Here is a 14,035-nt window from a genome sequence, read left to right as displayed (position 1 = left end):
TATCCTGCCTTGACAGAGTACAAAATAGACTTCGTGGCATAGTGGGGGATGCCCTTTTCTCTACCCTGCAACCTCTCTCCCACAGAAGAGACGTTGCGAGCCTGTCCCTGTTTTATCGTTATTTCCATGGCAGATGCTCGTCTGAACTCCAATCTCTGGTCCCCCCTCGCCAATCTTTCACGAAAAACACCCGTCTAGCTGAATCCACTGTGACAAATTTCCCCCACTCTATATCTGTGCCTAAATCAAAACGCAGATTCCATGAACAAAGCTTCTTTCTTAGAACTGCACGCCTGTGGAACTCTGTTCCGTCTGCCTGCTTCCCTCCGGACTACAACTTGGATGTCTTCAAGTCCAATGTTAACAAATTCCTAATGAACCGCCCCCTTAAGTAAACATTTCAGCAAATCTCCTCACTAACGTAATGTACTTGCAATAACCCTTATCCCTGAGTGGCTTCCGGGCCTTGATAAGTGGTGATCACTGTGTAAAAAAAAAAAAAAAAAAAAAAAAAACATATTTCAACATACTTATAAAATTTTAAAAAATAAAAAATAATAATGTATGATTGCTTCAAAAACAAAATCAGTCAATTTTTTTTAAAATTCATTTAAATTTCAAGGGTCTTATACAGATTGGTTCGAATAGCTGTTAATATTGACATGATAAAATCCTGTAACAAGTTACAGCTAAACACCAACCACACAAGTTGAAACCTGTCAGAGATAAGACGGATAAAATTGGTTGATATTTATAATCTCCACCGGAAGATGGGGATTGAACCTTTGGCGGGAATTTGACTTTACAGTTAGTTGCTAATAAGATGTTTGGACTGAACAGCAGCTCATTTATGAGTCCCCTATTTTGAACTTAATGATAGTTCTCTTTAATAGTCTAATCAACAATGGGGTTGGCGAAGAAATATGAACTCTCTGGAGTTGGTGAAAGTTATATGCCTTTATAAAATACTAGCATGGATACCCGGTGTTACCCAGGCCGACATGAAGTTCCGTTTGAACACATCTGCTATACTAAGGAAATTGAACACTTTCAATGTGGGCAACGTCGATACCCCCCCCCCCCCACAACAATTTAAAAAATAAAAGAACGGATAAAAATCACAAAAATGTAATCGCCACAAAAAAAAAAAAAAAAAAAAGTTACAACCTCCCCACTAGATATTTCAACAGAAAGGATACAAAGAGAAGCTATTGAGCACTTTTTGTTCCCCATGTGCTGGACCCCCCCCCAAAAAAAAAAAAATGATAAATAAATGAAAACTCTTCCTTCAATCAAAATAGCAGAGAGTGCCCACACGATCAGAAAAAAAAAAAAAAAAAAAAAAAAAAATGAGCGGCAGCGGCCAAACTCTAACATGAAATGCTAAAGAGTGGAAGAAAGCAAAAAGTCATGGGCCACGAGTGCTAATGACATCATGACGTTGCAAAGTAAACTTTTTAAATATAGTTTTAGTTCGATATGCGCACGAGTCATGAAAAAAGCGACGCAAAAAAGGACCCCCCATCTTCTAAAAAGTGGTCCATTTGCCCACCACAGAATTGATCTTTTGTTCTAATTTGCACATATTATGCATTCGAGGCATTGCTCTTTTGGATGAGACCGGTTTTGACCCAGTCAGATGCAGATAACAAAAGTTTTTAACAGACATACAAACACACATACATTCACACTAACAGACAGGAGAGATTTATATATTACACTAGCGAGAGGTACCCGGCATTGTCCGGGTGTTTGGAGGTGTGCATGGAAACTCCGGAGGGAGGGGGGTTAAAAAAAAAAAAAAAAAAAAGTAAGTATGAGGATCGAACCCGAACAGTTGAGGCAAAGTTGTAAATTAAAGTGTGAAAAAAAAAAAAAAAAGTGCGACGTTAACCATTGCCCCACCGCGAGATGCTAACGGAAACACGTTTGAATTTATTTAATTACTTGGATTCGGCAGGTGCCCGTTTTAATGAGTTAATGAGGTCAAGTTTGACTGCGGGATTTTTATTTTTCCCCAAGATGTTATAGGAAAAAGACTAACTCACATGCAGCGAGCGACAAATGTCGAATATTTATCTTCCCAAAATCGACCAAATTAAATAGACAGGCGAGCTTCGTTGTTAACTGTGAGATATTACGATTTATATGTGATATAAAAAGTTGTGAAGCGCCTGACCGCTTCTCTGAAAAAAGCCTTTTGTAGACATACAGAAAAAGCGAACACACATAAATACATACATTTTCGCTTTTATATTTATAGATTACATTATTATGCCAGTTAATAGAAATTGATCCATTGATTAATTATCAAACTGTTTATTAATGTTTCTTTTCTCAAACTAACACGTCTACAAACAACGTAATAACTCGGCCCAAAAACGTCAGCTAAATTAGCCCACCTTGATTTAGCAAGACACAACCAAAATGGAGACCATCCAGCAGGTAAGTCCTTGTTCTTTATATCAGGTTATTTCTGGCAAAGAGGGCGATAGCTGTGTAAGTTAATTTCTCACAAAGTAGAGTTCCCGAACCGAAAAAAATAAAATTTATTTACATTCTTGCATTTTAACTTATTGACATTGCATATTATTGTTTCTTTGTTTCCATGCTAACCCTGAGATCTACATTTAAAAAAAAAAAAAAAAAAAAAAAATACATTTAAAAAAAAGATAATTGCAAGATAAACCATTTTGTAGATAAAAAGCTCAAAGGTAAATAACAAACCACATCAAAACCGAAATAAAAATAAAATATCTACACATTATAAAGAAAAAAAAAAGGTAGGGGAGATTTCAACTAACTTCAAGAATTTGAAAGAACTACATACAATATGTACTTGAAGCAAAATAAATTGCTCGAGACTAAATACTACCAAACACTATTAATCTTTACCCATTCATTTATTTTATTTAATTATTTATTATCGCTTATGTTTGAACTATAGTTATGCCTAATTATAATTATTTTGTTATGGTAATGCTTTAAGCTCTATTTATAAAGAGAGTCCAAATAGGTCAGTTGATAGTGTTAATCTCCGAGTTAAGACAGTTGAGGAGTACATAACAAATAGAACCCAAACTGAAGATTTCCAGGTTTCGATATCCGGTCATGGCATCAGTTTTATTAAAATTTATTATTTATTATAAACAAAATATTTTTCATTTCAAAAAGTAGTTAAGATCTGATATTTTGAAATCAAACAAATTCCCCAATGTTTATATTAAAAAAAAATTTGACTAACGGACAAAATCTATTTATATAAGATGGATTTTTGTGCAAAACGAAAACTAGGCTGCAAAAAAAAAAAAAAAAAAAAAAAAATATATATATATATATATATATATATATATATATATATATATATGTCTATAAAGTCGGCATCTTTATAAACAAATTGAAAAATAGGCTATGAAAGATAATAACTGAACTTTTTTTCAGACATTTTTTATAAAAAGATTGTGACTATATTTCATCAGCCTAGTTTTTAATTCGGTATTTCACAAGTATGATGGAACTCCATGGATAGTGTAGTTAACAACCAAGGGGGAAAAAACAAATATACAATAAATGTTACCATACCTAATAAAAATTATTTTTGTACTTACCTGGCTTTTTTTTTTAACTATAGGATCAATTTTGTATATATATTTGATTTGTCATAGCAAAATGATTCCCCAATTTTGGAACATTTAATATTGATCATTTTCAACTTTATTCAACATTCTATCTTTACTCGGATTCATTCTTCTTTGCTGTAATTTTTCACGAATACGAAATATTAATGTTTTAATTTTCATTTTTTTTTTCTAGTCGGTGATTATGATCGCCAATATTTTTCTTTATCGTCTCCCAACAAGAAGAATGTTAGTGGCCATCTTGTTGGCTAACAGCTCGTAAAAAGGGAATATTTGAAATGAAATAAAAAGGATTTAAAACTACTTAAATAAAAAAAAAACGCACACATACATAAAATGAGCTTGTTAGGTAGAAAAGTAAATTTTATTGGCTATAGTAACATTTATTTATTGTATATTTGAATTATTTTGGTACTTATGCACTTATGTTACCATGTTGAAATAATAACATTATTTTGAAAGCCATTAACATGGAGAAGGGAGGATGTTTTGCAACTATTCTGTACTTCCACCTAACAATTTAATAGATATCGTGAAACTTGAATCTAACTTGAAAATAGTATTAAAAAATAGCACAGTAAGTGCATAAGCACCAATTAATAAAAAATGTTTTGTTTTTTTTTACCTATCTTTCAGTTATTGGCTTCACTATACAATTCCCAAAACTTATAAACTAAAGCGTTTCAATATTTTTGTAATCAGAACATACTTTAAGCAAAAATAAGTTGTTTGAGAATAATGCTAAACCTTAAACTTAAAATAATAATGGAAATAAGAATTTACCCATTTTTTAAGCATTTCTGAATCCATCCAATTTATTCTGAAAATGATTTAGGTTATAACTTTTAAATAGAATTAAAAAATAAAAATGATAGTTTTGTAGATCAATGATAAAAAAAAAAAAAAATGTTCTCCGTTTATAGCAATAACAAAAAGCTATCTTAAAGAATGGGTCGATTTAGACCCTGACATTATAAAAAAAATTTGTTATCTTTAAAATCAATTAATAAAATTCAAAGGTAAAAATAAAAATCTAGAGATTTTCTAATAAAGCTAACTAGCGATTAAAAACTAATAATAATAATAAAACATTAATATTTTGTATTTGTGTAAAATTACAGCAAAGAAAAAGGAATCAATGCAGAATGTCGAATAAAGTCAGAAAGGATCGATATTAAATGTTCTAAAATTGGGGGATCATTTTGCAATGACAAATACATACAAAACTGATCCTCCAATTCCTTTATATTGAAACTTACAAAGTCAGAAAACAAGAAATGAATTTCGTTTTCACTCTTCCTTTTTCTCTCCTCCTCATATTAAAACTAGCAGGGGTACCCGGTGTTGCCCAGGCCATATAACAAAAGGAAAAAACGTTTGAACACATCTTTAAAAAAAAAATTGTGTGCATTTTCAGTGTTTTTAATTCACTTTTCAATAAATATCAATTCTTTGTTTATATGATCTTATTGTACCGTGCCGATTTTTAAATAGTATTTTAAAATTAAAATCAAGTTTCTGCATAGTAAAAAACAAAATTATGTTTAGCACTTGGCAAACCACACAATGCTCATAAGCATCCAAGGATGGCATTCCAAATTCAGAAACCGTGTTAAATGCAAAAGCTTACTGAAATAATTGTTTTCAAAAATGTTAAAAATAAAAAAAAAACAAATAAAAAAAAACATCCACTGTAAAGGTGGACACAAACGCAAAAACTAATAGCTCTGAGACAACCCTCTAACCCATTTGGTCACGGCGACAACTATACCATGATGTTGCAAATTTATGTAAACATATCAAAGCAATGCATGTGCAGATGTTGAAATCATTTAGAAAGAGACAATTTTATGGGACCTCCCCTCCTCATAGGAGTCTGAGGTTGTTAAGGTAGAAAAATATGAATATTTTGCTCTAAATTTCACCTATGTGTCTATGTCTGTGTTCTTAAAGACAGTACCAGAATCATACTTAGCCGATTTGGATTTCAAAAATTTTAGTGAGGCATACAAATGCACATACATACACATTAACAGACATCTCTCGTGTATATAATAAATTGTGTTTACTTGGTGTGTGCGAGTTTCTGGTGCCTATGTGACTTTGGCATTTTTACTATTGTATTATTTCTTGAAATGAAAAATGCAAATATAAAGCAAGTAAAACTGGTAGCCTCAGTAAAACTGCAGTTTAGTGGCCCAGAGTTAAAATTTACTTAGTATTACGCTTGTAATAACAATTGAAATGTGTACAAATATGCAGAAATAATCCTCGTTACTTCTCTAACTTCCTTTGTATAACGATTCAATTTTTCTCTTTCTAGCCATTATTTCAGCATACGTAAATATTTCAAACGATTTCTTCAGATTACAAGTAAAATATATATGGTGGATTCTCTCATCGAAGACGATGAATGAGGGTTCAGTATGCAATTTTCAGTTCCTTCTAAGCTCTGTGACACCACATGTATAATTACCATCCTGCAGACGTCCGGCACATTCCTCCGCAGATGGTGAACCTACATATGCTCATCGGTCAAAGATGCCTTCTCCAGTGAACAGATAACCCTGCTTTGCTGCGTGCTTTCAAACCACAATAGCATACATATTCCTTTTTTGGTGGATTTTTCTGGTGCTTTGCCTAAATATTTGCACAAAAGGGCATCCCTATGACGAAGGCGGTTATGTTCAAATTCTCTGGTCCCTAGATAACACGTCTTCCTCCATTCCCTGCGATCCTCTGCTACACTCTCCCAGGAGCTCAGAGAAATTCCACAACGCTTCAGGTTATCTTTTAGTTTATCCTTGTAACGAAGCAGAGGACACCCTATTGTGCAGCAAGAATTTGTCAGTTGCCCATAAAAAAGTTGCTTAGGAACTCTTGAGTCATTCATTCGCACAAGACGACCCGACCACCACATTTGTATCCTGATCAAAAATGATTCAATACCAGTGATTTCACACCTATCCAGTAATTCCCTATTTGGAACACAATCCTGCCATCCAACATTGCAAATAGAATGCAGACATCTCATATGGAAGGAACCAAGCTGATTTATATGCTTGCAGTACAAGCTTGTGTAATCTTAAACTGATTCAATGGTTCAATTTGTAAAATTGTGCTCCCAGAAACCCAGTGTGATTTTAGGGCAGGAAGAGGCACTGTGGACATGATCTTCAGCTGACAACAACTACAGAAGAAAGCAAGGGAGCAGAATAAGGACTTGTTTGTTACATTCGTTGATCTCACAAAGGCGTTTGATACCGTCTCCAGGGATGCTCTGTGGACCGTTTTGTGGAGGCTCAGTATTCCAGATAAGACGTTGAATGTGATTGTCTCCTTTCATTGAGGAATGGTGGCGGCAGTATGATCTGGCTTTGAACAAAGTGAACTATTTGAAGTGTCAAATGTAACTAAGCAAGGATGTGTCCTTGCCTTGATCCTATTTGCTCTTTTCTTTTCGATGATGCTTGAGACAGCTTTCAAGAACACTTTGAAAGGTGTAAGTGTTGAATATCGATTAAGAGGAGGACTTTATAACCAACAATGGTTCAAGGCCAAAACCAAGACTTCTGTGCAGACTGATCTCCTTTATGCTGATGATTGTGCTCTTGTCACCCATAGTGTTGATGACATGCAGAACATCCCCAATAACTTCTCTGATGCATGTAAGACCGAAGGCCTTACAATTAGCATAAAAAGCACTGAAATTATTCACAAGGTAACACCAAACGCTGCACCCTTTTCACAACCAGTGGTATATGTTGATGGTGAAGCTTTGAAAATAGTATCTTCTCTTACATACCTCGGATCTGTTGTATCTAATGATGCTAACTTTGAAAATGACATCCAAAGTAGAATTAATACAGTTAGTGAGGCACTTGGTAGGTTGCGACACAGACTCTGGAATAGCAATGATGTGTCTCTAAAAGTGAAGGTGGCAGTTTACAAATCTATTGTTCTGCCTACTCTTCTGTGTAGTGCCGAAATGTGGAACTTTTACAGCAATCGTATAAATCAGCTGGACTTCTATACGAGATATATATGCAAATAAGCATTAATATATATAAGTGTTAATATGTCGCTACACATTTATGACCATGTTTTGGTCAGCCAGTTAAGAGTAACTAACTAGAGATATCTTCAGGTGATATTGCTTATACAAAAGTGAAGTCCGTAACCTAGTTACTTGAACTGGCTGATGGAAACATGCTAATGTAAAACAAAAAGTATATCTTGCCCTACTTTGGTAATGAGCACTCTTGAATTAACCTTGTTAAAACTTCATTGGTTGCTTCACCTCTGGAAAATATTAACCTGGAATTATACACACACACAAAATTAAATCCATCAAATGCACTTCGGTTTAGTCGTAAACAAGCAAGCTATTTAAATCTTGCTATTAGGTTGGTTCCAAAAATAATGTCGTTTTTTGACGTTCAACTATATATATATATATATATATATATATATATATATATATATATAAACGACATTATTTTTGCAATAACAGTTAAGAAAAGAAAGAAAAATGAGTTACTATCGTGACCTTTCGAAAATTGGAAGCATTTTATTTTTAACTGTAAATAGAAATCATGGCTTTTTAAAACCTTTTTGTTGGCTAAAACAAAATTACGCGAGCAAAATTAGTTATACCTTTATAACAATTTGCTTTAGTATATAATAATAATAATAATAATAATAATAATGACCAAATGATACGATAATAGTTAAAGTTTAACCCCCCCCCCCAAAAAAAAATACCGCTAGTTTATAAATAGAAAAACGAAACAAAAATGAAAGTATAAAAAATATTCCCGGGCAACGGCAGATAAGTACAGCTTGTGATTTAAAACAAACACTATATAAAATTTAACAAAAAAAAAAAAAAAAAAATCTTTAAATGTTAGACAAAATATATCGATGCAAATATAAACAATAAATCAATTTCTTCAACTATGGAAATAAAAATTCCATACAAACGGATTTGATCGTAGCCTTCGTCGTGACTTGATTCTTTGATTTCCATGGTTAAAAATATCGAAATTATTATTTATTTTTTTCATTGTAACGATATAGCCTTTAAGCTTTTATTCAAATTTCTCTTCGTTTTTAAGACGTGTATATCAGAACAAGTATCATACTACTCTATAGCCTATTACCTACGAGTATTTACTTTTCAATGTTTTTGGTTTTCATTTCCGCGGAAAGACAATAGAGACCCCCCCTCCTCCTCCTCTGCAAGTAACGGTGGCTACGGCGGTGCGGAGACTGCCTCTATAGTGAAACAAGGGTTGTGCCATCACTAGCTACAGAGATCTGAATCGGTATTGCTGGAGTCCAGTAGCAAGACGTTCAGGGTGACTGGAAATAATGCTGGTGGGGTAAACGGAGAAAGATTGGCGTTATTTCAGAGTGTCTTTCTAGACGAGTTGTAGTTTGCACAGCCAAGGCTTGAGAGTCTAGTTTGCCCCTACCATTTAATCCAAAGCTGGAGGCAAGAGGAGGTATATGGATCCATAGCTTACTCAATAAATGATAAGTTCGAATAGGTAAACAGAACAAGGTTTAACTCGAATAAAATTAATGTATCGACGATTATGGGGGGGGGGTCAAAGAAGTATACAAGGATTCTTTAAATGGAGACTTTTCCATATAATAAGAAGCTCGATATGCAGATGGAGCTTAGATACAGGAGGAAAAGATATTGATAATAGAAAAATATATACTGGTGCATATAGATTTATTGATCAATTTGAAACAAAAGAATACAATAGAGTAGAGGGTTATCAAAGATTTACGTTGAGTGAAACAAGAAACATGGCGGCATGAGCGATACAAAAACCTGAATCGTAAAGTAAACAAGGAGTACTGAAACGAAGTCTTGTAATGAATTATAAAATAAAATTCCAGTATTTCTAAAATATTTCTTTCACAAGCTTGTTTTATACAGAATTTAAAATTGTTTTCTTGAAATAGTGATTATGCAAAATATCGGCCGTGCTCTTTTTTAGATAGGATTTTCAAGTTAAATTCAATTTTAAGGTATTTTTGTTTATTAAATTGTTAGGTGAAAGTACAGAATAGTTACAAAACGCTGTCCCTCCCCTCGTGTTAAGAATGGGTTCCTAAATGACGGCATTATTTCAGAACGATCCGTATTCTGCATAAATACTCTTGGACCTTTTATAATTGGTTTCTGGGATAATGGGAGATCTTTTGCCTCTGTTGTTTTTTTTTGTTTTTTTGTTTTTTCAGTTAAACTGTTTTATATAAAAATCCACCGTTTCGTTTGTTGTAAACATCGATTATTGGAGCATATTTACAAATTTCAAACGTGTTTTTCTTCAGATTACATGCGTTAACTTAAACTAAATTGGGTTTAAATTGAAATTGTTCCTCATTTAATAACATTAAAATCAAATTAAAAAAAAAAAAAAAACAAACAAAGAAAAAAAAAACGTGGAAGATTTATCACCCGTATGCTTTTTGGTGCTAGCGCACTTACTGCTCCGGCCTCCGCGCTATTTCTTAAAAATAGTATTCTCAAATTTAATTAAAGTTTTATTATCTTTGTTTTTATTAAATTGTAAGGTTAAAGTACAGAATACGTATAAAACACTCTCCCCTCCCCATGTTAAGAATGGCTTTCTAAATATTATTTCAGCACGGATCAGTAAGTGCACTACTAGTACTCAATTTTTATATCGCATTATGCTTTATTCCGTTCAACTCATTTACCTCTTCTAAGGATATTAGTACAAACACGAAAAAAACAAGTGCTTATTTAGAATTAAATAAATAAATAATAATAATAATAAAGCAGAAGTCTTTGCGATGTACGTACGCGTGTCACGAAATCAATGTATACTCCAAAAACCACGTAAATTAATAAAGCAGGTTATTTTATACATAGAAAATTATTTTTTGCGATTTTTATAGTAAATTACAAAAAGGCTGATTTTGATCTCGATAGCTGGAATCGAGTTATCTGCCCTTTATTTATAGAACATGGCAGATCCAAACACCGTCTCGTTTAGTTACAAAATTCGATTTTCTTAGCAAAAAAAAAAAAAAAAAAAAAAAAAAAAGAAAAAGACTACTTAATCAATTTACGTGATTCTTGGACTCGTTCCATTACAAGTACCTCACAAGTTTTGTTTTTTTTAAAGATTTTTTTCTGTACTTTGTTTTGAAAATAGGGTTAAGCTCCGAAAAGAACTATTTTTAATTGTTTAGTTTAATCAAGACACTAAAAACGCGGCCATTTTGCTTATTTCGCGAACGAGGGTACCTTTAAACGAAAAAAGGATTAACAAAAACAAAAAGGGGATTAAAAAGAGACAGAGAAACTGTAAAATAAATGAAAAAAAAAAAAAAAAAAAAAAAAAAAAACTAAAATATTTGTCCAATTATTTTTCTGTCCATGTTTCAAAATAATCTCGTCAAATTTTGACAAACTTTCAGCGGTGATTGGAGTTATCTCCCCTGGTGCCCCCTTCCTCATCCGCAAAATAAAGATGGCCGTGACACAATCTCATTAAAGTTTAATTTTCTTCCCTATATATATATATATATATATATATATATATATATATACTTGATCAAATTAAGTGATTTTTTGTATAACATCCATTGTTATTCCATAACGTACAATTTTTTCCCCAATATTTCCATTTTTTAACGTCTTGATTAAACTAAACAAGTACCCATTATTATTACTTATATATCGAAGAGAATAACTAACTACAGTAGTAGTCACTACTATTGAGTGATAATTACTATTGGCGACAGAAATTATTTTAAAGGAAATACACTTGAGAAATTAATTTTTTATTTATTTATTTTTTAATTTACCCACTCGCCACTTATCTATAAAGTATTTACGTAAATATCAATTCCGAGCATAGTAGCCACCTTTAGCCAAGGGAAATTAAGTCCGTAACGTAAACAATTGGTAACTTAAAGGCGTAGTTTTTTTTTTTTTTTTTTTTGTTATTGTATTACACGAATCTTTGTTTTTCAATAATTGTACTAACGTAAAGGAGAATAAAAATAAATCTTCCTTTACAAAAAAGGTTACTTATATTTAGTATAGTAGTCACTAATGGACTAATAATAGTTGTAGTATACACGTATCTTTATTATTATATTATAATTTATATTAGTTTTAAGGATTGTTGAGAATAAATCTCACATCATGAAAAGTGTGTGGGGGGGGGCTATTTATATTTAATCACGAATAAACAAGACAATAGAAATGTAGTACAAGGGAAGCTATCGTAAAATGATCATTTTAGACACCTTTTAAAAGACACACACACACACACTTCTGTCGTAGTAATGTCTGCTTTCAATTCCTAAATATTTTAGTTATGGTTCTTTTTTTTTTTTTTTTTGAAGAGTGGCTTTTCGAAGAAAATAAATAATAAATAAACGTTTTCTTCTTTTTCTTCGTTTAAAAACACGCAGACAAACTAATACTAGTATTTTGTTTAATTCTAGCCACAAATTACTTTCGAATTTCCCACGTCCATGAAGAAATCGCCGTGACGACTATTTTATAAATAACAAAAAAAAAATCGAAACATAACCGAAAAAAGATTTAACAAACGAAGGAGTAGATACTTTATCAATAATAAAATGCACTCAATGTAAACATTTTATTGCAGTTTCACGGTATCACCAATAATCAGAAATGTCTCAGATTGGCACCAATCGATCAATGCCTATTCTGTTGATCGGCGATATCATGAAACTGCAGTAAAATGTCAAAGCTAAGCATATTTTATGTATTTATTAAAAAAAAAAAAAAAAAAAAAAAAAAAAAAAATGACACATGTTTACTTTGTAAATTTCAACAAATGCAAGTAATTTTAAAGCTTTTAAATGTCCCGATTTTGGGATCAAAAAAATTTAAGTTTATATGTAAAAAGTCGAACATTATTGTTCATGGAACAAAAATAAAACATTTATCGATCGCGTTAACAGAGTTCAATGAACCAAACACTTTTTAATTCATTCAAGGTGCACTTTTTTCCTTTTGTAGATAAGATTTTCAAGTTAAATTGGATTTTTTTACGGTAATTACTTGTTTTATAACATTATTAGGTGAAAGTACAGAATAGTTACAAAATATCCTGCCTTCTTCTCATGTTAAAAACATGTTTCTTAGCAACATTATTTTAGCATGGCCCTTATTCTGTCTAAGTACCGTTTTGTTTAGTATTTACTTCAACAGTACCCGATGCACGAGTAGTAGTAGTAGTAGTAGTAGTAGTATATAAATATACTTATGGCAAGTGAGCTATACAAACATTTGAGTTGCATTTCATCAAGAGAATTCGTCAGGCTAACTAATCATTGTAAATATATACTTAGATTTAGATATATTAACTAAGTTATACATTTGGTATATATCCAATCGATTACAATAATAGTTATTCGTAGATCTGTTATATATAAACACTACAAAGAATAACGATTGATCTATCTTAAATTAATCATCGAAATAATTTGAGATGATATATTTGCAGGAAAACATATTCTATAACAAATAATAATAGTAAAAATTAAAAAACAATGCAAAAATTGGTTAAAAAAGACAAAAAAGTGAAAGGTTTTTTTTAACTATGAATTCGCACAACCATATTTTGTTATCGTTCTGTTCTTGTTTATATATGTGTATATTGTTTGAAAAAAAAAAAAAAAAATAAGGTAGAGATGTGTGTTTAGTAAATAGATGAGAGCATATTCTACCTGGAGGTGTCATTGGGAACATGTCGTGCCGTCCACGTCGCTGCGTGTGCAAACTGAATAAAGCTAAAAAAAAAAAAATAAATAAAAAAAATAAAAAAATACGAGCCAACAACGGCTGACTTGTGTGAGACAGGGAAAAGAATTCAACTATGGCGGCCGCTTCTCTTGCATCCGCCTCTTCTTCTGGGTTTGCCGTTCATTTGGTACAGAACTAAGTAACCTGGTAAATTATCCCCCATCGGATCCATTAAGTCGGACAAACTCGAAATTATTCATTTAAATCGGTTATTATTCCCGTTTTGATTCAGTAAATTCATCGTAATGACATATATATAATATGTACACACATAAAGCTTTTTTTCTAAATACATCGAAAACGAGATACGAATATTTCGCTAAATTTGCGGTTAGCTCTGTAGGATTATAATTGTAGCAGCTGCTGCTGCTACCTCGAAACGTCTTCGTGCTAATTCATTTCATTTTAATGGGGTTAATTAACTTTTTATTTTAAATCATGTATACTATAAAATATTAATATCATACCTAGACTCGAATATTACTTTTATTCGAAAGATGCATGTATATAAAAAAAGAACAAAAGCCAAATGAATAAAAGGATGAGAATTACCTCCCAATCA

General features: G+C 32.0%; 1 protein-coding gene across 12 annotated transcripts in view; it reads right to left on the bottom strand.

The window, feature by feature from the left end:
- The window catches only part of LOC145295953 (protein argonaute-2-like), a 179,528-nt gene extending 165,734 nt beyond the window's left edge, over positions 1 to 13,794 (bottom strand). For 6 of the 12 annotated variants that reach the window (XM_080141842.1, XM_080141847.1, XM_080141843.1 and 3 more), the window contains exon 1: positions 13,398 to 13,791. In XM_080141842.1, the coding sequence (XP_079997968.1) occupies positions 13,398 to 13,419 (22 nt within the window). In that variant the 5' untranslated portion in view covers positions 13,420 to 13,791. Of the gene's footprint in view, positions 1 to 13,397 lie in introns of all 12 variants that reach the window. The other 6 variants (XM_080141850.1, XM_080141846.1, XM_080141852.1 and 3 more) reach the window with 3 other exon arrangements.
- Between the last annotated feature and the right edge of the window lie 241 nt (positions 13,795 to 14,035).

The sequence above is a fragment of the Euprymna scolopes genome, chromosome 16, assembly GCF_053919585.1.
Source record: "Euprymna scolopes isolate OS-2025 chromosome 16, ASM5391958v1, whole genome shotgun sequence".
NCBI classification, from domain to species: domain Eukaryota; kingdom Metazoa; phylum Mollusca; class Cephalopoda; order Sepiida; family Sepiolidae; genus Euprymna; species Euprymna scolopes.
This window is presented reverse-complemented; position numbering and strand designations above follow the sequence as displayed.